At 37.3% G+C, this 26182-nt stretch overlaps 1 protein-coding gene across 2 annotated transcripts in view; it reads left to right on the forward strand.

The window, feature by feature from the left end:
* Positions 1–26182, forward strand: part of REEP3 (receptor accessory protein 3) — a 38585-nt gene extending 12403 nt beyond the window's left edge. The window contains exons 2-9 of one of the 2 annotated variants that reach the window (XR_009819192.1): positions 5735–5807; positions 9678–9754; positions 10261–10381; positions 11621–11734; positions 18969–19116; positions 21340–21491; positions 22221–22338; positions 25048–26182. Coding sequence is in view for 1 of the 2 variants with exons in the window: in XM_062001462.1 (XP_061857446.1) it covers positions 5735–5807; positions 9678–9754; positions 10261–10381; positions 11621–11734; positions 18969–19116; positions 21340–21491; positions 22221–22277 (742 nt within the window). In the remaining variant the exon portion in view is untranslated. Of the gene's footprint in view, positions 1–5734; positions 5808–9677; positions 9755–10260; positions 10382–11620; positions 11735–18968; positions 19117–21339; positions 21492–22220; positions 22412–25047 lie in introns of those variants that run through there. The other variant, XM_062001462.1, reaches the window with a different exon arrangement.

The raw sequence follows: 26182 nt of genomic DNA on the forward strand, positions 1-26182 counted from the left end.
AGAACATGTAGGATACAACTTGGGGAGAGATTCAGGAGCTTATACTCCCAAGTCCCTGTAACAGACTATTGCTTCTGTCTTAAGTGTCTTTGATTACTTGAATATGTAGTATTTCAATGTAGATTGCTGTGGTTAGTATTGTATAGCTGAATGTTGTCCAATAACAAAATGGAACTAAATTCTGTCAGGTGTGGAAAGACTTCATTTATGTTTTTGAAAGGAACTAAGTTCAGGACATCCCAGAGTAAGCTTTTGTTTGTCTGGGAAAGGACGTAGAGACCTAGGAAGGAAGGAGGGATTGGGGGAAAGATGTTTTTAAGATCTAGTTTGTATTTTACATTACCATTCTCTGCTTTCACCAATAATTGCTTAAACTAATTTCCCCAAGTCAACTCCATTTTGTCCGTGACAGTAATTGCTGAATGATCTTCCTGTCCTTATCTTGACCCGTGTGCCTTTTGTTATGTTTTCTCTTGCTGTCCAGTTGAGGAAGGGAGTGATAGAGCAGCTTTGTTGGACACCTGGTGTTCAGCCAGGGTCAACCCACTGCGTGAAGGTTTCTTTTCCTGAATAGAATTCTTACAAATACTCCTTATCCCTTATTTTGAGTGTGAGTGAATCACACAGAGGTGTGCAGCAGTTAAACCTTAGTGCATAATTCACTAGCCTTACTGATATATAGCAAAAAAAAAAAAAAAAAAGAATCCAAGCTGCTTATCTTTTAGTGGTTTACAAGTCTGAGTAGCATACAGTCTAAGGAAAAATGTTTATGCTTTTCCAGTGTGTACTGGTTGAAACCTCAGTGGACATGTTAAGTAATATTGCCATATTCTGCCTTTTAAAAACCAAGAACAGACAGCAAAAGACAAAACATTGTTCTTCAAACTGGAGTTCATTCTGCAAGTTTCCATTAGCAAACTTGCCTTTAAAAGTAATCTTGCTTAAGTTAAACTTGCTAACCATAACATGGAATATTTCATATAGAAGTGAAGTAATGCAAACAATGTCAGACCTAGTTTCTACACAGATATTGCAGTATGGGTAAGGCTTTTATACCACACACAGAGCTGTGACTTGTCTGCATTAATTCTGGTATTCCCATGGTCTCTCACCAGCTCTTAGAAAAGCTTGTGTATGTATATGACAGGAATGGAAAATGCTCTTACAATAATTTGCAGATAAAGTCTAGTATTGAGAAGGGCGATTGGGCATGGTTAGCACAGTAGGCAAGTATAACACTTCAGTACTTCAGTTCACTTTCATATTTTTTTGGAGATGGGGAAGATTCTTTTTTTTCTCCAACCTGCCAAATCCTGTCAAGTGATCCTTCAGGATATAGCTGCCCATTTGCACTGTAGGTGCACACATTAGCAAGTGCTTGGCTCTGTATCAGTCCGAGATTCTCAGTCTCTCAGTGAGTAGATAAGTCAGTGTCATCCTTGTTATCAAACTTAAGGAAAAGGAGCTTAGCAAATGGCATTGTCTCCAAAGTATCTCACACTGAGTTTCCTGTATGGCTTTTACTATTAGAGAGCCCTTGTGGTTCTTGTCTTTGTGCATTTCAGAGGAATAGAAGAATAAAGTGCAAAACACTAATGCTTCAGGCAGTTCTTTGGCTATGTGAGCAATCTGAAGCCTTAAATGCACTATTGGTTTCATGACTCAGTGTTTTGAGAGGCTGGGTGCAAGTAGTCTTTTTTTGAGAGGCTTGTTGGCTTTCCTTTATTTCTTGTTCGGTTTATAGGTTTTTTTTTCATGTTACCTTTAGAGCTGCTAACTATCCAGATTATATATGCTCAGTATCAAAGCCATGTGTATACAAGTGACAGATTTTTCAGTTGCCAGTCAAAATGCTAACTCATTTGCTTTGCTTCAGAATCGAGATTTTCAAAGTTGTATACTTCAAAGCTATTTAAACAGTAATACTGTAGATTGTGATAATATAGAAGAGAGTATGTTTGCTTTAATATGGCTATATAGATACACAAATACATTGTTTTATTTAAATTTCAGTACTTTTTGGTACTTTGTCTTTTGATTTTAATCTCTTAGCATATTTGAGAAACATCTCTCCTTAAATGAGCAAAATGTTTATAGAGGAAGTGGCTGTACCAAAAAAGGAATGCTACATTAGCTGCTGAGAAATAGCTAGGCATACAACTGGCAGTAAAATTACATTGCTAAGTAGGATTAACCATATACCTACTAGTAAAATAAAGTCAATGACATCACACTGCTGAAATCAGTTTCCATCTGTGGAAATTGGCTTTTTTTTTGTCTACTATATTAGTGCAATGTGCTGCTATCCAATGTGAAATACAAACTGCACTTGGGAAAAAAACAAATAAACCACTTAGCTTTTAAATTAGAAAAGATTTGGAATAATTTGGCACATCCTTCAAGTCTATTGTACAGTTACTGTAGAAATACCAGAGGAAGGATGTGTTTATGTTGCATAGGAAAAGGTGTTAGTGAGAAATTGGAGATTTTTTGAGGTGTTGATGCAAACAAGAAAGCTACTAGAAAATGTTGAGCAGTTGCTGCTATCTGTGTCAATGATGCTGATTGTGCCCAGGCTCCATGCTGCTCCTCTTCTATGTTTTCCTGCTTCAGTCAGCTGGAGTGATCTCTCTTTATCCTGTGTACTAAGTGGTCATATATGGATTGAGGGTAAAAGCAAATTTGCTGACCCTCAACTACACTCACTACCAACAATTGACTGCTGGCTTTTCTACTGTTAGATTCCCTAGTAACTTTAAGATTAGATGACTGCCTAGGTGAAGAAGGTGGTGATGCCAGAGTTGGCAGCAGCATCATGCCACACTTAAAATGTCAGCTCTGGCTGTAAGGAGATAAAAACTTCACAGTAGTGATTTCTTTTATTACTAGGTAAATGTGCTGATGTTTTTAATTTTAGTCTTATCCATTTCTATTAAAACAAGTTCTGACACTTCTGTGTTTTGGCAGTGTTGAACACTAGCAGGTAGTGATATATTGTGGTGTTAATTTCCTTATACTTTGGTTTTAAAGATGGCTTCTAGAAGAATTTGTTAAAAGAAAAAATGAGCAGTAAATTAGGTATTTTGTTGTTGTTAGCTTGACCAGTGTTGAGTAACAGAAAGATACATTAGCTGGGGAAAACCAATTACCTTTATGGTGTTTGTCTTGTGTTGATCTTCTCATTTAACTTTGAGATCATCTTTCGATTGGCTTTATGATCTTCTTGCTGTTATTCTAATAAGCTTTCTGCTTGAAAATCAGTTATTTGCAAAGCAGTTTTCTCAATTTCCTTCTGTCCTAATTCTTGTTTCCAGTGGTTTTTAGAGGATGACACATCCAGAGGATAAATTGCAGCTTCAATTTAAATGTGTTTTTTTTTTTTAAATAGAAATGGTGCTAGTTGACAGTAGAGTGGAAAAGTATAGACCAAAAAAATCTGTTAAGTGAAAGATTCTAACTGTTTCTTTCATATGTTTCATAGCAAGGAACTTACACATACAGGCTGCTAGTAGCTATTTAAATAAGTTTGGACTATTTTTTTAGGAGTTGGGAGAAATGGCCAGTAAGTGCTGGCATATAATTGTGCAGCTAGCTATCTGAGAGCTGATTGTGGTTTTGATGTTTAAGACTCTTTTGTATCTTTACTTTGAACAATTAAATTTCTGCCCCTGTAAAGTCTGTGTTACATTATTAGGATTAACAAGGCTTTCCTTATCTCTGATACTTAATGGTTGTTGCTTCAGCCAGAAGAATAAGGAATGATGGGAGCCATTAGAGCTAGTGGAACATGGTATTCCACAGGGACAAAATTGAAGGGAAAAGCTGTCTATGGAATTTCATCAAAATTAGGGGGGTTAAGTCTAATATACCTTCTGTTATTTGGGTGAAGTGAGATTTTTAACTTGTTGTTACGCTTCTAGTTGGGAGTGAAACCTTTAAAGGGTTTTTGTTTTTTTTTTAACTTGCTTTTCTTGACCTTGGGACGGAATGTCTTTGGATTATAGTAGATTTGTATTTCAATAGACTTCTACAGATCAGTATGCTGAACTGGAATTCAACTAGTCTGAACTCTTTCAAAAGGCATTTCAAGATCTGAAACATGCAGATAAGCTCTGCTGCAGTGGAATAGTGGCTTGCCTATATAAAGTAGCTTCAAGATCCATAGTCTGTTAACTGCGGGTTGGCATGAATTGTGAAATTCTGAGCATCCAGGTTTTAAACTGCTGCTATGGTACACCAGTTATTCTTTTTTTATATGAATATTGTTTTAAGTCACAGTGCACTGTCCCTTCCCACTATGGAGGAATCTGATCTCATGGAGATGTGCTTGAAGTGCCTTTTGGATCTGTTGCTGTCTGCCATTAACAGCTCTGTTGTATGGATAAAAGCTCAATGTATGCAAAGATAGCGAAGTGCCTCAGAGGATTTGTTCAGATCTAGTCTTCAGTGGTGGAACTGAATGCACCATAGGAAAGACTTACACATCGTTAACTGGCTTTGACTCCTACTTACAATCAGGAAGTAATATTTTTTTTCTTTTCCTAAATTCAGTTAAAACTAATTATTGTTCTTAGAACTTTACTTGTTCTTCAAAGGTGAAAAATCACCGTAGGTAGAACCACTTATTTAAAGCTACCTGACACGGATAGAAAGCGTTAAATGTTAGTTGTTTTACTTAGGTAAAACCATTTGAGTTGTAATCTTACCCGTTAGATCTGTCTGAAGTAGACTCTTACTAAAAAAGCCTGAAACGTGATAAATCTTCCTTTATCTAACTGTGGGAAGTTAAATTACTGAAGAGTTCTCTCGATATCCTTACAAGTGTAAATTTCTCTCACGTAATCATCCCGAGCAAGCTGTAAGTGATGATACAGAGATGTAGCCCGACTTTTCTGTAATTGCTGTCCTAGGCCAGCTGGAACTAAGGGCAGGTTTGACTTTATGAAGTGTAACAAGCTGGTGAAATACAAGTGTGGAACTCGTGCATTTGTCAATATGGCATCTACTGCTGTTCAATTTCTCATAAAGAACTGTTCCACTAGTCTGTGGCCAAGACTCTTAATAGAAAATGTTGTGTTGTAACAAAGTTGTGTTAGAGCAGATCTTTTTCTGATCCTGCTCTTAGCATGGATTGCTTGGCACCCTCTCATTCTGCACTGCACCTTACTTTTGATGACTGTTAGCAGAAATTGACTGTCTAAGGAAAACTGGATTAATTCCCACTTGCCCCCATTTCAAAGTGTTGCTGTTGTGCAGTTCTAGCAAAAGGAGATGCAATCATGTAACTCATTTTGTTGTCCTAAAATGACTTTTGAAGAATCTTCTGGCAATCTTAAAGTAGTAGATGGTTCTGATAACCTATGATAGGTGTTAAAGACTCTTTAAGTGTGACAGCACTGCCAATGGGGAAACAGTCTTTTGGTATGGACAAACTGCTGGGACTGGTTTTACTTGTAGCTGAACCAGAAGAGCTACTGGTTCTATATTATCTGTTAGAGGTAGTGTTACGAAACTGTTTGTCTTCGGGGCATACAGCTTTATCTGTTCATGTTCTATTTTTGTGTATTGCCAAGCCTCCTCCAAGTAACCTATAACATTGATTTCTCTTTTTTTTATCTGTAAGCTAGAGAAGGAGATTTTAAAATTAATTTGACTGCATTGCTCTAATGACATATTGTCACTGTTTTGACATCTATAATGTAACAGCTTCTGAAAGCTTCTTATTTTCCAACAGGCTGGTGTTTGGGATGTTGTATCCTGCATATTATTCATACAAAGCTGTGAAGACAAAAAATGTGAAGGAGTATGTAAGTCACATGCCTTTTAATTGCTTAATTGAATGCCTCTGCTGATACACAACTGTAAAATTTTCATTATGAGGTGCAATAAAGAATGTGAAAATTTAATTCAACTGTTTTAGGATTAGATAGAACACCTGTGTGAATCTAGTAATCTTGAGATTTTGGTTGGAGAGTGAATGTGGAGGAAGGAAGCAGAATAGACAGAAGAGTGAGATGGAGATCTCAGTTACTGCAGTTTAGAATTAGTCTGTTAAATTATTGGCTTAATAGTGTAAACAATGATGATTACCCAGAACAATACCCAGTTATAGTCAGGAGGTTTGGTCTTTGAGTTACTTCCCTGTGTGAAGAAGCAGACTAACTTGATTTTTGGCAACTAACCTATATTCTCTCCTGAACCTTGTTCTTAACTTGGCTGCTTGACTCAGGATGGAGTCAGTGCTATCAGTCCCTTTAACTCAGCATCCATAGCTGTGACTGAATGCTGTTGCCTGCATGCATGATGTCTGCTTTGTACTTGGTTTTAGTACTAGAGTGCAGCAGCTGTTGTGCCTCCCCTCATTTGTCTTACATTTGTTCTGTTCACTCCATCAAGGCTCCAAAGTGGAGATGATATTCATACCTTTTCAGTTTTCTGTGTGCAAGCTGATTAGAGCTTATTTGTGCACACAAAACTAGTGCCTGCCAGAGCTAAGCTTCTGAGAGAAAAAAAACCCAATCAAAAACAAAAGAAGCTTACTTTACCCTGTCAGGAAAGTATATAACACAAAGAATTTATAACCTGCTTTTCCTCTCTGTTCCCTGAAAAGGGATCCACAGGCTAAGTAGATGACAGCTATTTCACACTGAAACGCAAGAAATCACTTAAATTTAAGATCAATTTTACCATTACCTTTTGCAAAATGTGTTCTAGGAAAGGCAAAGTAATATTTGTAGAGTGATGGAATTTTGACTCAACTGTCCAGTTAGCTATGGACATAGCTGTCTGTCTTGGGCATCTTTTTTTTAGTGATGCCCATCATTTACACAAGACATTTAGTAAGGCCATGTAAGAACATTTAGTAGGAACCATGTTTTTCTAAATATATATATTTTCATTTAGTGTGAAAAAGCAGCTTTTCAGTTATCTGTGGTCTTTGAGCAGTCTCTGAACTTGCAGTTGTGTATGAAATGTTCATGAGGCTGAGACCAATCACAGTGATCTATTTATTTATTTATTTTTACATGGTCCAGGAATGACATTGATTCATCAGTGAATTACCACTCTGTTGCTGGTTGGGTTGAGGGTCCAAATATATCTTAGAGACACAGCTCTTCTGCCAGTCATGGCGTGACCTGTGGCTCAGGAGCCTTCTGGTTTTGTGTTCTGGATTGCAAGAGCTTTGTAACAATTTTATTTGGGGTTTGTTTTTTTGTTGTTGTTTTTTTTTTACTAAGTCACTGCTTCCAGCAGTAAAAAACAACCAAACCAAAAGTGCAGATGTCTTCATGTGCTGTATAAGGTTATGATGCAGCAGACAGTTCAAAGATTATTGCTGGTTTTGATAATTTAAAAGACTTGGAGACTTCAGTTCCAGGAACTAGGATCTGTGCCTTTGAGCAGATTTATTTGTTTTTATAATTACCATGGTTTAATGGAGCTGACTAAGATCTTTGAGGAGGTGGGTTTTTTTTTTCCCCCCCCACCCTGTGTTGCACCAAATCTGAGCTGTAGTTTAGAACTCTGAACAACCTGGCTCAAACCCTGGCTTCAAAATCTTGACTTGAAAGGGTGTACTTCAGCCAAAGCCAAAACAGATGAGCTTAAGGCTTGGATAGGAGAAGAAAACATCAACAAACCAAATCTGTAATCACCCTCTTAAAATAGAAAGCAAAACTCAATGGAAGCTTCTGTATCTTAACTGTTAAAAATGAAGCAGATGATAGTCTTCTGGACAGAGTCAAATATGACTTTGTTTTTCTGGTGTGAAGAGTCACTGTAAGCCACCCAAGTTTGTTTGTCAAGGATATGTTTGGTTCCTAATGCATTAGTTGTATTAGAATATGATTTGTCTTGTGTTTTTGGGATTCTTTGCCCAGACCTCAGCAGGACTCTTGGCAGATCTCACGTACACGTCTGCAAAGCATTTCTTACTGTTCCTAGCAGTCCAAGAGAAGCGGCCCTTTTTCTGTCATTTTAAATTGCATAAGTAGATGTTGATTGAAGAATGAGTAGCCTGGATAAAACATGTTGGGGGAAAAAAAAATCAGTTTTGTACAGCATCTTAAAAATTGCATTGCATCATGCTTAGAATGGTAAGGGTAGATGTTAATTTTAATTTTTGTTCAGGTATTGACTCTGGTTCATGGAAGGGTCAGCAGCCTAAATGTCACATGGCCTGTCAGAGATGACTTCAGCTGTTGTGTACATTTGTCTTAGTTTATTCAAGCCTGAAATATCTAAATCCTGTGAGAGACTGAAGTGAAGAATGTCATCACATGGCAGAGTTTCTTTTCAAATTGAAATGCAGGAAAGCATTTAAGATAAATGAGTCTCAAGTTGTGACAAAGCAAGTGGTTTTAAGCATAATGCACAGCTATAAAATAGGCAGCAGTGTAGCATGAAGTTTTGAGTAGTTATTTAATCCATGTCAAAAAAAGAATGCAACTGAATTACAACTGAAGATTAAATCTGAGCCAGGTCCTTTGTAGGAAAGTATGCATATTCCTCCTTTTGAAAGATGGTAGCATGGATTTAGGACAACATGGTGTTCAGTGCTTTGTGGATACACCAGAAAAGTTAGTCGTCTGTGTACCATAACTGAAATGAGGGTACTGCATCAGGTTATGGCTGATGCTCTTATTTTTCAATTTTTTTAAACTATTTCTTTGCTCTAGCATAGCTAGTGTTGGAATTGAAAGACCTTCTGGGTGTTCCGTTAGTATGAATAATCAGTGGTGGCTTGCACTGACCTATTTTGGAACTACATTGCCATTTAGCCACTGATACCTTAGAGAAGACAGATGCATGGAACAACTCTTGTATTTTGTAAACTGATTAGATCTTTCGGAATAAACAAACAAAATTGAACAAATATTCAAGAAAAATGACTATTAGAAAACAGAACTAAAACCTGCATTTCAGATGTATTGTCTGATTTTGAAGCAATGAAGTATAGTGTAAATCTTAAAACCAAACAGAAATACATAGGCATGAACCCCTTAAGCATTAAGATGCTTACATGTGAGCTCTTTTATTAAGAATAATGTTGTGGTTCTTGGTGTGTACTCAAATTATTTCTGTGAAAAATTTCTGGTGGTTTTTTTTTTGTTTCTTTTTTGTTTTTCCTGCCTTGCCTGGGATTAATACCAGAATGCTAAGCACACATGTGAAACTTAACTGCAAAGTATAGCTGAGGAAAGTGTATTGTGAAATGAAAGCAATGGCTACTTGCCTAACACGTTGATACTTTTGTATGTGTGTGTATATAGTATAAACGTCTGCATGAGTGTGCAAGAGACTGAGATATCCTTTAGTGCTATAGCGGGAATTTCACTTCATACTTAGGATAATCTACTGACTTTTTGCAGTGTTTTTTTTCCTTGTCACTAAAGCTTTCTAGAGACTGAATCAAATCTGTGAAGCCAGCCTAAGTGATGTTGTGATCCTGGTGGTCCAGCCATTTCACTTTGCTTGATGCAGCTGCTGTCAGTTCTACCCAGGAACAGAGAAGTCTTAGGACCTTCATATAATTTCCCTAGAAACCTATTTGATGCAGACTGAGATATTGTTGAATGTCTTGCTTTGACAGGTCTGAGCTGACTGAACAGCATGCAGTGTATTCTGTGTAAAGGTGAACTCAAAATTCTTATAGAAGATGGTGTTTTAATTTTCAGGTTCGCTGGATGATGTATTGGATTGTGTTTGCTCTTTATACAGTTACTGAAACCGTAACTGACCTAACAATCTCTTGGTAAGAGCTTGCTTTTTATGAACTCTGAATTAAACAATATTTGTTTCTGATCTTTGATTTTTTTATAATGGAAGTTGTGCTTGTGATAGTCCTTGTTTTCAGGAAAATATCTCAGTGTATGTGAAGAGTAACATCTATTTTCAAGCTTACTGTACACTATCTCTTGAAGTAGGGACTATAAAACTCACAACTTTGCTGTAGAAGCTCAACATTGGAATAGAAGTCTTGAAAGGATGGACTATAATTACTCTGTGCAGAAATGTATAAAACAAAGCAAGTATATTAATTGCTTCAATTTCTTAAATGAAAATTTAGCCCATTAAAAAAAATATTAATCCATAGATTTAGAACTCATTTTTTTGTCTGATGTAACTTATTGTATGTGAAAAATCCTATACACGAATATGTAATTGTGGGTTTTTTAAGAAATCTCTTCAACATGATTAATTACTGTGTTTTTTCCTACTACAGTTGTTGATTTAATACAACCTGTACCTTGTCTGTAGGTTTCCGCTGTACTATGAACTGAAGATAGCTTTTGTTATTTGGCTTCTTTCCCCATATACTAGAGGGGCAAGTTTAATCTACAGAAAGTTTCTCCACCCACTTCTGTCTTCTAAAGAAAAGGTAAGAAATAACTTCTCATATTTTTAATGCCTAACATTTGTCAGTACTTCAGCATTTGCTAGATTAGATAAATGATCAAACTGTCAGTGTGTTAGTGGTTTACGAGGCAGCAGGAACTTGGACTAGCAGAGACAAGGGCATATGGCTGTCCATCTATACGCTTTTGTTCAGCTTGCACAGGCAGACACTGTACTACTACTATTGACATGAGGTAGCTTGGTGTTCTCTGGTCTGCTTAGTGCACTTTAGGGAGCCCAGTTGAGTTGAAGTGATGCAATTTGGCTTTCTACTGGAAAGTAATGATCAGTACTGTTTGTGCAGAAGCATAGATGCAGTTTTAACAAAAGCTCTTTGTGTTACATTGTTTCTCTAGTGTAACCTAGTAATACAACTTCTCAGGACATATCATATAATTGTCTTTTCTAGTGTACGAACTGACAGGGTAAGAGGAGAGACTTTCTACTGAGGTTTAAGGGAAGATCAGTCTACAGCAGAAAATACACAAACAGAAAATAGCTAAAGGATATTTAGCTCTAGCCAGTATATGACAGGGCCACAGACCTGCTTAGCTAATTCTCAATATCCTCTTTTCATGTGTGAAAGATCAGTTAGCAAAGGAGTGAAGACTAACACTGAAAAACCTCTCAGTACAGAAAATAGGGTTTATGAAGGTCAGTGCTGGACTTGGCGTTTGTTAGGCAAAACAGCTCACATGATTTCCATTGTGAACAGTAAGGTCATCTTGACCTTCTGAAGGTCGAACTGTAACCCTTTTGCAAATTCATAAACTCAAGAGATTTTTCTCTCATAGTCTGCTAGCTGTTGTGAGCTACCTTGAAGCCTTTATCTTCAACTCCAGCTGTAGCTGGAGACTATATTGTCCTTGGTACTTGTGTCAAATCTCTGGCTTCAGAAGTAAGCCAACCCTACCTCTTGAAGAAGCTCTCAAGAAATAACATGCTTAAGATCAAGTGATTTCTTGAACAACTTGTCTGACAAGTTGTTTACTTTTTGTAAGGAGTTTGCTATGTAGCTGCAGTTTTTCTGAGCTGGACAGGAGTGATCTGTTTTGTCTTCTTGTTCAGCCAGACAATCCATTTTTAAATGAGAGAATATAAGCAGATTGAAACATTAGTACACAAAGGCAAGAGAAGAAGATTTCTTTTGTTTTCATTTATTGATGGGAAAATAATATGGTGGGTAGTGTGACTCTTACACACAGTATATTTTGCTTTTTAGGAGATTGATGAGTACCTTGTACAAGCCAAAGAAAGAGGTTATGAGACCATGGTGAATTTTGGAAAGCAAGGGTTGAATTTGGCAGCAACTGCTGCAGTGACAGCAGCTGTAAAGGTAACTTACTACTTGCATTAATTGCTTTTTTGCCTTGATATAGAACAGTGTAATTGTACTGAGGATTTCCCATTCCTAAACAAAAAGATTCGTTTTGCAAAGGTATGGAAAGTGTGAAATAGAACTGAAGGGTTGCAGCCCTCAAGTCCTCATCATACTATGTTTGTTTAAAATGTCTTGTAGTTATTTCTTGGATGATGGCAATCAATTTACTGTAATTCAAAAAGATACCATGTAGTATTCTATGCAGGCTTTTGGTAAAGATGACTATTGTTTCTTTTCTGTTTCTGTTGTGCTTCCTTGTTGGTAAACAAACTAGTTAAAGGATTTCTGGCTTTTCTGCTGTTTTTCTCCAATCAACTTGAGGTAACTCCACATATGAAGTAAGGCATGAAAGATTACTACCACAGATAAAAGTTATCTTGACGCAATTAACTTGTTTGCAACTTGAATTATTAAATTAATATACTAAGCATAAGCTTGCATATTGCTGTTTAGCATACTCTCGCTTTGTCTTGTAATTTCCTTTTAAGTCATGAGGTAACCTGTGGTTGTTCCCAAATTACATTCCAACAAAACTCATGACCTTGAGTTGAATTTCACAGGGTTCTAGAAAAACAAGATAGAAGATTAAACCTAAGATTCTAAGCAACTCTTGAACTGCCAAAAAGTGTATAACCTTAGGGAATACGTATCCTACCTCATAGTAATTTAAAGGACAAAAAAAGTATGGGAAGAATTTATTAGTTAAGTGACGGGTTTAGGACCATCAGGATTAATTTCTTTCTGTGAATGAATGAATGAAACTGCAGGGTTTTCAGTCTTGTTACTATGATCATAGAACACTATTAGTAGATGATAATGTAATGTAGAGAGCTCTGGCTGTCAAAGTAAAGTAGGTACAGCTAGCATTTAACTTAAATTTATGTATTAGTATGTGAATTTCTTGCTTTATAAATCCAAGACATTTGTAGAATCTCCAAATGCTACCTCATAAAGTTTTGGAAAAAATCACTCATAGTTTAACTTTCTCTCAAGATAAATGTGTGTAGTAATGTTAAAAACATCAGTTCTTGTTTTAAAATGTGAACATAATGAGCGTAAAATACTGTGGATGTGATTCAATTTGACCACAGGTTCTTTTGTTGTTAAAATTCTTCATATTGCTGTGGGGTGTGAAATAATTTAAAATGAAATAGAATACACCTCTAAAGGAATGAAAAGTATCCAGACTGAAAATAAGTGACTTAAAAAAACCCCAAAACCAAACCAACCCAACAAACACAACTCCAAATACTCTGCTGGGGAAAAGTTTTAAGGACAATGTAAAATGCTATAATGCAAAATCTTTGCCAAATGGCAAGTCATAATTTATTAGTGTGCAGCTGTAATGATAGGCTCTGTGTGTTTTCCTTGTACTGACTGGCTGGCTAAGGGTGGCTATTTCCTTGTTAGTCCTTATGGTGTTACAGAAATGTTGTAAACCAAAGCACAAATGCTTCCTCCCACTTTCTTTTGAAATAATAAACTTTTTCCTAAATGTCTGTGTTTAGATTTCATTGCTCTTCAGCTGTGTCTGGCAAGATGCCTGCTCTGTTGGTTAAAACTTGTTCAACATGCTCATGAATGTTTGTACAGAATTAGCTTGGTGCAGATGAGATGCTTGGGCAAAATAACCACCACCATACCGAAGACCTAAAATAGACATGAACAGTATGAAAGAGAAGACTCTCTGAAAATCTTTATTTTGGCGTGTTAACCTCTCTCTGGCTTGTCATTCCAAAAAGCTGAGTGTGACTGCTCCTTGCAAGCAAATGGAGACCATGCATGTGTTGCTGATTTTGTTCCCTGTTTTTCAAGAGTTGACTGCTGCCTCCAGCAGGTGAAAAGATTATCCCTTCAGCATGAGCTCCTGGAGCGTGCTATAGGATTTCAGGAATGGAATCCTATTAGTGGGATCAGTTTTGATGGGAAGGAGACACACTTGCATTGCGCTTTTTTTTTTTTCGTAAGAAGCAAGCATACTTATTCTGTCATATCAGATCTCAAATTAGGAGTAGAGGATGTGGGACGTGAAACACAAGAGGTGGTTCAAAGAAAGGTTCTGTTCACTAACGTGTCCAAGCAAAAGGTGCTACAATGTCTACTTATGCTGACTTCAGGAGAGTGGTAAAATTGCTTGGAAACTCCCTGGAGTGTTTTCAAGATCAAGGGTAGGAAAGAGTAGTTTTCTCCAAGAGCTGTCAAAGGAATAGGAGATTGGTATGAAAAGGCTAGTTGACTGTGTAGGAGAGGCTGGAACAGCCAGCCAGGTCATTCTGCTGAAATTTGTCATTAATTTAAACCTGTAATTGGCAGAAGTCAGGGCTTATAGCTTACCTGCCTGTACTGATATTTTTAGATGGTACATGTTAGGCACTATTTATATAAAGTTTAGTGTATCAAAACTTTCTAAATAGCATGCATTAGCAGAAATAAATTGTGTTGCTTCAATTAATGTGACAAAACCCAAATCTTTGTAAAATGCTGACTTTAGGAGACTTAGAGACAAAATATGCTGTTAGGCTGACTGGTACAACTTACGAATTTTCTTTGGGCTATAAAAGAATCAACAGCAAGATATCTTAATGATAAAAAATTTAAGATTTCTTTCAGTATTATATGGATTTGTGGAAATTCTTCTCACAACACTAAATTCCATGGATATATCTTGTATTTTAATGAATCTGCTTTCCATGTACTCTGAGGAGCTGGTTACCTGTACGTTGCAATTTTTGCCAACACACAAATTCTGACTTCTCATGCTATTAGCAAAAAGTGGTTTCTATATTGATGTGTGCAGGATGGCTGTTAATTAAGTTGTGAAATGCACTGTCCTTTGAGGTCACATAAAATATTGCTAATTTCTAAAGTATTATTTGGTGGTGGTAATATTAATCATCATAATGTAGTTTGAGAGATGTGCTTCTGCACGTTTTTTAGACATCCTGAATCTGCTGCCTCTTTGCTGGTGGAATATTATTCTAATGGCCTTGCTCAGACTTCCCCTTCTTCCCACCCATGGCATGGCAGAGGAAGGGAGGTGCAGTCAGTTGTGGCAAACAGCCAGTAACACTCTGAGCAGCTCAGCTCACCAGCAATATTGCTTTCATCTCTCCTCCCTGCTGGGACTGCCTGGCATGCTGTGGAGGTCATTGATGGGACAGCAGTCCCTTTCCAACTTGAGAGGGAACAGAAGTCATTCCATGTCAGCCTGGATGGGATCAGGGAGAGAACAGCTGGGAATGTGAGTGCTGCACTGCAACTCTGTGACCACAAAGCTCCAAGCAGCTCTCCTGATGTGGAGTTCATTGAGAAGTTGTCCAATGAAGGCAAGCAGCCTTATTCAAGGATCCTGACCATTGAGGGGGTGCAAGTCCAATTAAAACAACAAAATAAAGAGTCCCTGAGGCAGATGTACTGTGGGGTATCTGTTTACAATGTGACTTGGGTCACACCTGGGTTAAGTATATAGACTATAAAAAAATACATGGTCAATAATAGAGAAAGGCATTTCCTATGAGAATGAACTCATGAGACAGCATACGAATAGCTTTCTAGAGTCTCAGCAGTCTCCAAAGAAGTCTCTTAAGCAGGCTATAGTTAGCAAAAACTGGATTTAAAAATCTACTGCAACTTTTACTAGTGTTTCAGATTGGTAATTAATGTTGTCTCTGAAAAGTTTTTGTTTTAGGAAATACTATTGCATAAATAAGGCAACTCATTCTTTAAGACTTACATTTTATGACAAGACAAACTGCACAATTCATATCTCTCCATGTTTAGATGTTAGATGGAAATTTGAGCACTGAATTTCTGTGCTCTTCTGCCTGCATTGTCAGTGTAAATACATGTCTCAGTCTTTTGTGGTGTAGCTTGGTGGCAGCCTCTGGGCTGGATACAGCCTACTGTATTTCTTCCTTACTGGTAGGAACTGTTGGAATAATGGGACACCAGTGCAGATGTGGCACTGCTTTGCCATCTTGTGAGCAGCATCTGGGGACTGTTTGTATGGCTGGTGAGAGGTGATGGCTGCTGCCATCCTCATAGCCTGAGTGTGGAAGCAGGAGATCCCTCTTCATATCCACTTGCAATTGGATTGCTCTGCCTTCTGTTTTGGTGACAAACATCTCACTTTCACGCTGTGGCTAGTAACTCTCTGAGTTTTCAAACAAGATGCCAGAGCTCTTAGTGCATTAGTATTTGAAATGTCAGTGTTACACATTTCCTGCAGTAAGACAGTATTTAATATTTTTCTGGCAGACTTTCATTCTGAGCTGATAGTAATCTGGATCCTCATGGAATGTTTTATTTTGGCAGAAAGCAATTATCTGCTTCTTTTGGTATGGAGGTTACAGGAAACTTCATAGCTCCCAAGTGCTGCATGAGCACAGTGATCTTTTGGGTTTTAATAATTAAAAAACCACCACACATTAAAACCTTTGAAATTTACCCTCTATACAGTAGTGTGTAGTAGAAATTGATCTTGATTTGACTAGTCTAAATCTTCCTGGGGTGGGATAGAGACACTGCATTCTCAGGCAGGAGACTCAGGGGGTTGTAGAGGGTACATGCATAGGGTTAGTATAATGTGTGACTGTTGACTGTGCAGGGCAGCAATGGTGGTGCAGCCCCCATTCTTGCTGTGATTTTCAGGCATGTGTGCTGCATTTCTTATCTGTATGTGTATCCTTGCAAGTTTCTTAGTAATTGCTTGATGGAACTTGAGTGAAACTATACATCTTGGCCAGTAGTTTTGGAATGAAGGGCTCATTGTATGATTCTTATGTCCTCCCTGAATGAGGCAGTGCTCCAAAGGAGCTCTAGACTCATCAACTGTGCAGTTTGGTTAAGGGCACAATGTTGTTTTATCACACAATAGTTAAAAAGTAGTTAACTTTTCCCCTTTGAAAACCAAAATTCTGTATCCAAAATCTGTGATGAAAAATAAGACTGAATGTTCCTAGCTTGGATCTAGTCTCCTATGTCTACAGTGGAATAGAAAATACAGACTTGTAATGTGACTACTTCTTAGTATGTTGTTATAATCTTAATTACATTATCTTGTGCAATCTCCAAATGTCTTCTTGTAGTACATCACATGATGAGTGAACTCACTGTGCAACTGTTATGCAAGTGAGACTTTATTTATACTTTTGCTTCTGGCCAAATCCAGCTTCTGTTGTTATTTTGTAGTAGATTCTGTCCACAGTGGAGCTGTGGTCAATTTATCTGGATTCTGCAACCAAGCAGGGCTGTCTCATGAATTCATCAGTGTTCACTGATTGAGATTTGAGTCCAGTTGCATCTCTTCAAGTGGTGGGCATAGACTGATCAACAGTATTAGTGTTACAGCAGACACTGCAAGCTGTTACTAGTTGCCAAAAGAAGCAGTCCTGTCTCTCCAGTTCTCTAGTGTCTTAGCAGCTGACTATTAAGTTCTCAGGCATAGCTAGTTCTTGATATGGGTCGCTCTACAAATACTTTTCTGTGCAAGAGGTGGAATAGTGGAAGGGCAGGAATCCTGCCTTGAAGCAGGACAGCCCTGCCTTAAAATAAACCATTTTAGGGACTAAAATGAATTTGCAAATTTCTACAATAGTTCATACACAGACTGTACAGTTTCCATAGTGCATTTTAACTCCAAGCTGTAGTTATGTTCTTGAGAACTGTCAATCATCTTGCATGTATGTAGGAAGAACTAGGGAAGTAAAGGCTTCTACTTCTCTCATAAGAAACCCATTCTTAGTTATTGTTTAGTGGTAATGTATGAATGGTGCAAGAATTAAATTGGAATGTTCTTGCCTCTTTGGCCCACTGTCTCACTTTCACATGCTGTACTAATGACTTGTAATTAAAAAATGAGTATTATGTTTCAGTCACTCCCCCCCCCCTTCCCCCTACTCTTTAGTAGCCATGCAAGTTTATGAAGTATCACCCTGCTGTCTCTTCACTTTACATGGCTATTTTTAATGTGGAATAATTTAGTGTGTTGGCCTACCATCTGCAAACAGTTGTTGCCATGAGAGTGGCAACAGATGGTTGTGGTCAGTAGTGCAAGATCTGCCTTATGCTGGTGCTGCTGCAGAGAAAAGTGTGAGGAGTTATACCCAGATTTCTGCTACTGCTAGCTAATGGAATGGTCAAATGAGAACTTCACTTAAAAGCTTTCTTTGTAAGAATTAAACAAAATCTTGAACCGTTGCTCAAAATGGGATTCATGCATGGGCTTGCCAACCTTCTTCTGAAATGATTGGTTTTTTGCCTCGTATGCCATAGATGGAAAAAGGAAATATTATTTTAACATGACCTTGAGTAACATGCTTGTTCTTTAAGTTGCTTACACAAGAAATTAATCTTCAATGCTTTAGCAATAACATCATCTGATGTAAGATGAAAGAGTTACTTGACCACTCTTCTTTCCAAAGGGGAACTTCATACATCTACCATGCAGAAAAGGTGTGAAGACAGGCAGAGATATATAAGGACAGTTGATTACACTTGAACTTAGTACTCCTTTACTAATGTTCAAATGTAATCAACTATTCTTATATGTACCATTAGATTTTGGGTTGGTATTATGTCAGTAAAGCCACATGAGTAAGAGAACCTGCTAGCCTGTAGTCCAGACAGGTGCTCTTCGTTTTGTGGTTTCAGGTTTCTGTCAACCAGAGCTTTTGTAGTTCTGCCAGTTTCTCAGTTACATAAGTTAGTGTTAGAGAGTGTATTTTTATCACTTTATTCTTTTCTTATGCATATTCAGTTTTATGGAGAATAAAATATAAAACAGCAGAAGTCTTTATTTATCTTCAACTGCACTTTTAAAAATTGAAGTGTTAAACCTACTGTCGTGCTACCTGGCACTGCTAGAGAAATACCATGTTTGAAGTGAGTTGAGCATTTCTGATGTCTCTTTTTCTTCCCTTCACCTCAAAAGCCTGTATTTGCTCAAATTGGAGTGAGACATTTGTATCAAAACTGTCAGCTTTATCTGTAACTTTTTCATCTAGGAGCAAATACACAGGTAAGCTTGGGTAAAAGCAATACTTCAGGCAAATGCAAATCTACTGCATGCTTATGTTCAATATATTTTGTAGTGCAACAAGGAAGCATGGGCTTTAAATACCTTAACCCAACTCAAACAGCGAAGCTAAATCTCTGATTTGTTTTCAGAGATACTGTTGTTGTATTTCAGAGTCAAGGTGCAATAACTGAGAAACTGAGAAGTTTCAGTATGCATGATTTGACTACCATACAAGGAGATGAGCCAGTAGGACAGAGACCCTATCAGACGTTACCAGAAGCAAAAAGGAAAACCAGAGCCTCTGCAAGTGAATCTTCAGGTGAGTATCTATCTGGGGTTTTTTTAGCTACAAGAAAAAGTTGCCAAAGAACAAAAGAAGGAAAGCAGAAATACATTTACTCCATTTAGAAACTGAAAAGTCTTCAAGGCATTCCAGTACACTTAAACAGAGTTGACTTGAGCAAGGTCTGACAGTTCAGAAATCCTCCTTGAATTATTTTCTCTTGCACCCAGTAACAGTGTAGTCATATTGTACTCATTACTGCTGTCTTTGCCAATTAGCAATGAGAATTCCTTGCCAAAACAAAAAAGTGATTAAGTGATGTTTCTGTGACAAATATACAAAAAGATAAACGTGAACATTTGTGAAAGTTCAATAAATAGTAAAAGAAAATTAATTCTTGTAGTGATAATTGAAAGTGTCAAGTTGCTTGTGGTGGTAGGAGTAAGACATTAACTTGCCATATTAGACATGTATGGTGACCAACATATGGTTTTGAAGAGCTACTTAATAGTAGTCTTTTTATTTTTTCAATACTTACAAATATTCAGTGAAAGGCTGTCAATTGAACCTTTTGAAATGGTGAGGCCACAATCTTTAAGTAGTTATTTCCCACAGAAGAAATAGCTCTGGTCTATTTCTTTTAGCCTAAGCCTGTCCTTTCTTTTCATCTCTCTGTTTAGGGAAGGTAATGGTGCTTGTGAAGTAGAAGGAATTTCAGGAATCAAATGGTAGCCCATGGTGTTTGAGGAATAAATAGCCACCTGAATGACCCTAAGCTGAATTACCAATTAAACCCAGAATGTATCTTCTGCAGATCATTGTAAAGATGGGACATACTGGCCAGAGAGAAAGCCAATCAACTCACCAAGAGTTGCATAAATTGTCAAAATGCTTTCTTGAAGCTAGTTTCACGTAATGGCTTCTACTTCAGGATACAAATCTAGCTTACACCTCTTCTGTTTTGTTTGTATTTTCTTCATCATTGGAGATGTTAACTTTATCCATAGTTTCTTCTTTGGGAACACTATGTAGCACAATTTCGTTACCCTTGGCAGAATGGTTTGATTTTGGTTTTTTTTTTTTTTTTTGCAATGTGACCTGGGAGTTCATGTGCAAATTACTGGCAAAGATCTAGACTTCAAAGGACATTGATTGTGACTGAGCTGCCAGTATGCTTGCTGTGGAAAAGGCAAATGGGATTTTGATGCATCAAAAGAGGTGTTACAAATAAAGATAAGGAAGTAATGGTGTCACTGCAAACATCCCTAGTAAAAAACTGAGTAATAAATGCAATTAAGGTCTTCCATATTGGGAAAAAAATGGTTTGAAAGTAGAAGTGTTGCCTCTAGAATGGCTGGAGAGGCATGTCTGCCTTAAGTAGCTGTGGAGTAGGTGAGGGTGATTCTAATTTCAGGGAAAAAAATGAAATGACTAAAGGAAAATAATCCAAATAAACCTAAATAAAATATTGGCTTAAGACTAAGTGTATATTGATCATGTAATTAAGTTGGTTTGGAGTGTAAAAGTGCTCCTGAGTGTTACAGCTTGTAGGTTCTGGAATGACTTTATCAAGAGAGAGCTTGGTTGGAGAGGCGAGGAAGAAACAGCCTGAGTTTGTGGGCTCTATGTACATCTGTGATGGGGATTCGGGGCTTTTGGACCCCAAGGAGCTGTTCAGGACGTTTTTAAGCGGTTTGTGCCCTCTAGTGAGAATCTCTGGTAATAACCTTGGTCCTATTTCTGCAAGACGTAAACAACCGTTCATAATACTTTGATATTGTATCAATTTGGAAGCAACTTTGGTGTTAAATATACACAAAAGTGTGCAAGTATGAAGAATTATCTTTGGAATCACAGAATCATAGAATGATTTGGGTTGGAAGGGGCTTTTAAAGATCATCTAGTGTAACTTTCCCCCAGTGAGGATTGTGGACAAAACCTTGTCTTTCTCAGGATGACTACTGAGGTTTTCACAGTTCATTGTGAAGCAGGAGATGGTAGCAGACTGATAGTTTCCCAGTTATCAAAATTTAAACCACTAGATTACATACTTGAGGAATGAAGTGGTTTGGTACTTAAGGCAGAATTACACGTAAAAAGCTCCTGGCAGGCTAGATGCATTGCTGTTTTCAAACATCTAGCAACCTGACTGTATCATTTAAATGAATAAAGGATGTGTGTTAAAGATGAAACTCATGGCTTTCTTAGTAATCTACAAGTTACAGCTACTTCTTATTTTTATAAAACTGTTTTTTAAAGGATACAAAAGCTCACTGGAAAAAAATCCTGGAGATGATAAATCTGATGAGGAGGCGGAGGGGACACATTCAGAGGATGAAATGTTTGCTCAGAGAGGCCTTCGAAGAACTCAGAGCATGAAATCTGTGAAAACTATTAAAGGCCGTAAAGAGGCAAGTGCAATCTTACTGCAGGAAGTTTTAGCCATGTACCTGGACAATTTTAATAATGCAGATTTTTTTTTTTCTTAGTGGTAGAGGGGTTATCAATGATAACTGGTTTATACAATGTGAAATAGAGAAGGAAATACATGATATCTAGACTTGGAGCTTTTGTACTTTGGATTGTTTCAAGAAAATATGGGAATGAAGTGAACTAAAAGAAACAGGGAGAAGAGATGACATAGACTCTGTGCTCATAATGCTAATTCTGGCACCACCAAGCCCAAATTCCAGGAAATGCTCATCTTGAAAGAGCTACACATAGTGTTATTGTCATCTGTATTTGTGTGTCTTAGTTGTCTGCCCTTGAACATCTGCTCTTCAATGGGTTGAAGAAGATTTGGAATTTTTCAGAGATTTTTCACATGGACGGCTTTGACTTGTAACCCACAAAGACAAGATTCTGTGTAGGATTCTAAATGCTTTGTATTTGCATGTGTCACAAAACATAGAGATACTTCAGGGTAATCACTGTGGAATCTCAGAAGTTTTTAGGTAATTCTGGGAAAACAGTTGAGACTTGCCCTTCCTACCCAGTTCTGTTCAGTCACAGGTAGATTGTTATTGATTCTCCACTGAAACATTTAAAGACACTTACTAGATTAGTGGCAAGGTAAAGAATATTTCTGCCTGAAGTGATCTGAACCCTTTGTTAACATATAATTTTTTTCCTCCCCTCAGATACGCTATGGGTCACTGAAATACAGAGTGAAGAAGAGACCTACTGTATACTTCTAAGTGTATTGCACAATGCCTGCAAGACAAACTGCTGTACTACAACTTGAATTCAATGCGTCAGGTGTTTAAAGATCTGTGTATGATTCATATAAAGGGTGTATATGAATAAATATGGTAGGACTTGGTTTTATGAACCTAAATGGTAGGATCAAGTATTACTCTGCTTTCCTGTAATTGCTTATTGTTTAGACTTAAATTTGGACAAGTCACAATATGAATTTCAGCACTCCTTACATGGGAGTTAAGTAACAGGAAACAGCTTTTTTTCCAGAGGTACTGGACAAACCAAAATAATTACAACTTCAATTGAATGTGCAGCAGTTTTAAGTATTTGGAGCTTGTGGAAATTGCACCGTGAGTTTACAAAGAAAGGCAGGTATACTTGAAATACTTCTCTGAACTACAGTTCTTGAGAAGGCCTTTGTGTAACTTAAAAATGTACAACTTAAACGACAGTGGGTGATGGTGGGGAAGGACAAGGAAAGACAAGGTAGATATGATACATCCTTATGATCATCATATTGCATCATGTTGCCAAGTTTAACAAACATATAATACTAATAGGTGCAAACTGAGGGTACATTTAGCACTTTATGCAAAACTGCACTCTTCCTAATTTACAGCTGCACATGTCATTTTAGTGACTTCTTAGGTTAGACTTACCTTTTGAATGCCAGCAGTTCTTGTATTTCATCATCTTTTAAACATGCATCTTGATTGCTTAAGTACATTTAGGATGCTGTAGGTAATTGTTACTTACAACATCATCAGGTGCCTTTCTGTGTTTTACAAGGCTGTGTGTGTGGGGGGGGGGTTTGTATGTGTGGGGGTGGGTTTTCTGTTTTGTGTCTGTCTTCACCTAGAGACCTGTAACATGATTTAAGTCAGTTTTTGGTTAAAATTGTGGTAAGTAAAACTGGTAGCAATTCCAATGATAGACCTCAGGGATCTGATCAGCCCATCAGCTGTGTTAGAAGTCAAGCTGATGTGAAGGCATGTAGGATAGATTATTCAGGCCCTGGTTTGGTTTTGCTCTGCATTGCTTTATGAATGAATATATATATATATATATATATATAAAAGAATATGTATGTGTGCATTTCATATCACATGTGGATTCTAAAATGGCTTTGTAGTACTTTTTTATTGCTCAAATTGTTATGAAAATATTTACATAATAGCCTTTCCTAGAAGTCTAGCTGATTAGTCAGACATTTTATAACCTACAGTCCCACAGCATAAAGTATTTGCACAGAGATTAATTTTGAAATGTCATTTAAGGCAGGGACTTGTCAAAATGACTTTTTGAAGTCTCTTTTGGTTCCATTTTTTGCAATTCTCAGAATTAGGCTGATTTATACTTTCTTGTGTGACTATATTTTTACAGTAGATTCACAAAGAAACCATCCACTTTTTTTGTAGATAGGATTTTATTTCTTGATGTGGAGATGGTATTACTTATGAAGACAAAATGGTGTATGATCCTTCTTATCCTTAGATATCCTTAGACTCCAATCCTTAGACCTTCTTCCAGGTATGACAGTCATCAGCAATTTTACTGTAGTGCTTTTAAACATATTCTTAAGGTTTGGACCTGCTGCAATTATTTTCTTTATATTACAGCTATAGTGGGCTCACACTGGTATGCACTTAATGGCCTGTTAATACATTCTGGCATTTCAAGTCATCTTTAGACTTCAGGCCAGGGCTTGAATTGTGTGGATAAAAAAAATGCAGCTGGTCTGTATTGGCATTGCGTAACTCACTTGCTGTTAAAGGCATTTGTAAGCCAAGAGCAAAGCCTTGGTCCAGTACAATATTGCTGGCACAGTGCTTTTAGCATCTGCAGGGAGGTTTAAATGCTTCAGTAAGGAGATGCAGCAGTCTGTATGTGATTAAAAGGCTGAACCTTCTATTATTTACTCCAAGACACAGTTCATGCCAGAAGACAGGAAGGCTGCTCTCCTCCAAATTAGTATAGTCCAAAAATTCCATCCTTTAACCAAAACTGTAACTTGTGATCTAGTGTTCATGAAGAGCTGTTGTCTGTGGGGGTGGCAGTGATCAGAAAGGCAGCCTTCCCTGGGTGTGGTTTGTCACTTGTGCCCCAGGAATGTTTGTGCTTCTCAAGCCTATCCCTGAAAGCAGGGAAAAGTTGGCCATGTCTTAAGGTATGCAAGAGATTAGAGGAAACTGAGGCTTTTGTATTTATATCTCATCCCTCTGAAAATTAGAGTAACCTGGGCCTTGGGTGGAATCTCAAACCCTGCTCTCTAGCTGAGGATCCTTCTTGATTAGTTGCTGCAACATCTTGCTCTGAATTATCTTGTTTGTTTTATCAGCAAGCATGGCAATAAATTGTCATCTTTCTACAATTCAGAGTCCTGCATGGAAAGAGCAGGGTAAGCCCTTCCTTCAGAGTTACAGTTCCTGTTACAGGTTCGTGTATATCCTGTTTCAAGGGTTTTTCACATTTCACAGGGCGGGAGATCATTTTAGTATAGGCTCTACCAGAGTTGTGGTCAGTAAGTTGCTGTGAGTGTTATGTCCTTGAGGCTTAACTTCTGGCAGACTTAATTATCAAGTAGTGACAGAAGCTAAATAAATTCTCCTTTTTCTGAACTGTGTGGAACTACAGAAGCTGGCAGTAGTATTCATATTCACTGCTGTTTGCATGTACATGTATGTGTGTTCTCTCAGATACTGTCTTAAGTGATAAAACTCTGGTGTCTTCCTAGCTGGTTGTTTTTTGTTTTTTTTTTTTTTTCAGTCTAATAGCCTACTGCAAAAGTCTCTTCTGGACAGCTCGATTCTGCTCTTTGGAATGCATCCTCAAACTGGTTCACTGTATTTTTTAAACTTTTTTTCCTTGCTGTTGGTTGTCAGCTGATGCTTGGCAGGGCACAGTGGCATCATTAACTCTCATCCCAGTAACATGTATTCCTTTTTGCTTGTTGAACTTAGTTTATTTTAGTTTGAAATATCACACAATCTTTGCAACTTGTGTACAGAGAATTTTCAAACTTTTTTGCCTTAGCAACTGGAAAAGTGGTATGTCTAGTCCTTGCCAATGAACTTCTTGGGAAAGTGTTAAATCAAAACATTCTTTTTTGTTTGGGAATGTGAAGTGTAGTTCATGTCAAATTATATCATCCTAGGAACAGAATGTTTTCTGAGAACTGACTGGCACCAACAGGACTGCTAATATAAAACCTATGCAGAGGCTAAATGTTCATGAAATAAGTATTTCATGTTAAATCATATAAAGGTTTCATGCTGTCCCAAAACATGTCTAAACTGAAAGAGGTAACTTAGCAACAGCCTGCTGTACGTGTTAAAATACACAGTGTGAGATGAGGATTACATTGATGGCCCCAGTTGCAAATAAGCTTAGGGCAGACTCTGATTACAAGGTAATTGCCAATATTAGCTGCTTAATGCTAATTACTTTGCTATGTTAAAGTCATTGAATATTATCCCAGATACTTTTTGCAAACTGTAGTGAATTCAAAAATGAACAGAAGATAATTTGGTTAAATAGAATGGTGTGGAGTAAATGCTAGGTGCATTTTACACAGTGTTCATGACAAAAGTTGCATTTTATTTTTGATGTTGCTTTTATTAATGGGAAGTTGGTATTTTAAAGTATTTTTCTACAAAAATGTGTATATGCAAAGGCAATACTTCAACATTTTTCAAGAACTTGTATTTTTAAATGCTACAGACCCGAGACTGTATACACTGAGACTGAAATTAGTAGCTTTAAAAAAAGCTTTAATTTTTATATTGTAAAAATAACTTGCTGTCAACTTGTTTACATGTTTGTAGGAGGGAAAGCTTCAATATGCATTGACTTACCTTGATACTGTCTTTAATAAATGCTGCTTTGAGCAGGATGCAACGGA

This window comes from Colius striatus, chromosome 8, assembly GCF_028858725.1.
Source record: "Colius striatus isolate bColStr4 chromosome 8, bColStr4.1.hap1, whole genome shotgun sequence".
In the NCBI taxonomy this organism is placed as follows: Eukaryota; Metazoa; Chordata; class Aves; order Coliiformes; family Coliidae; genus Colius; species Colius striatus.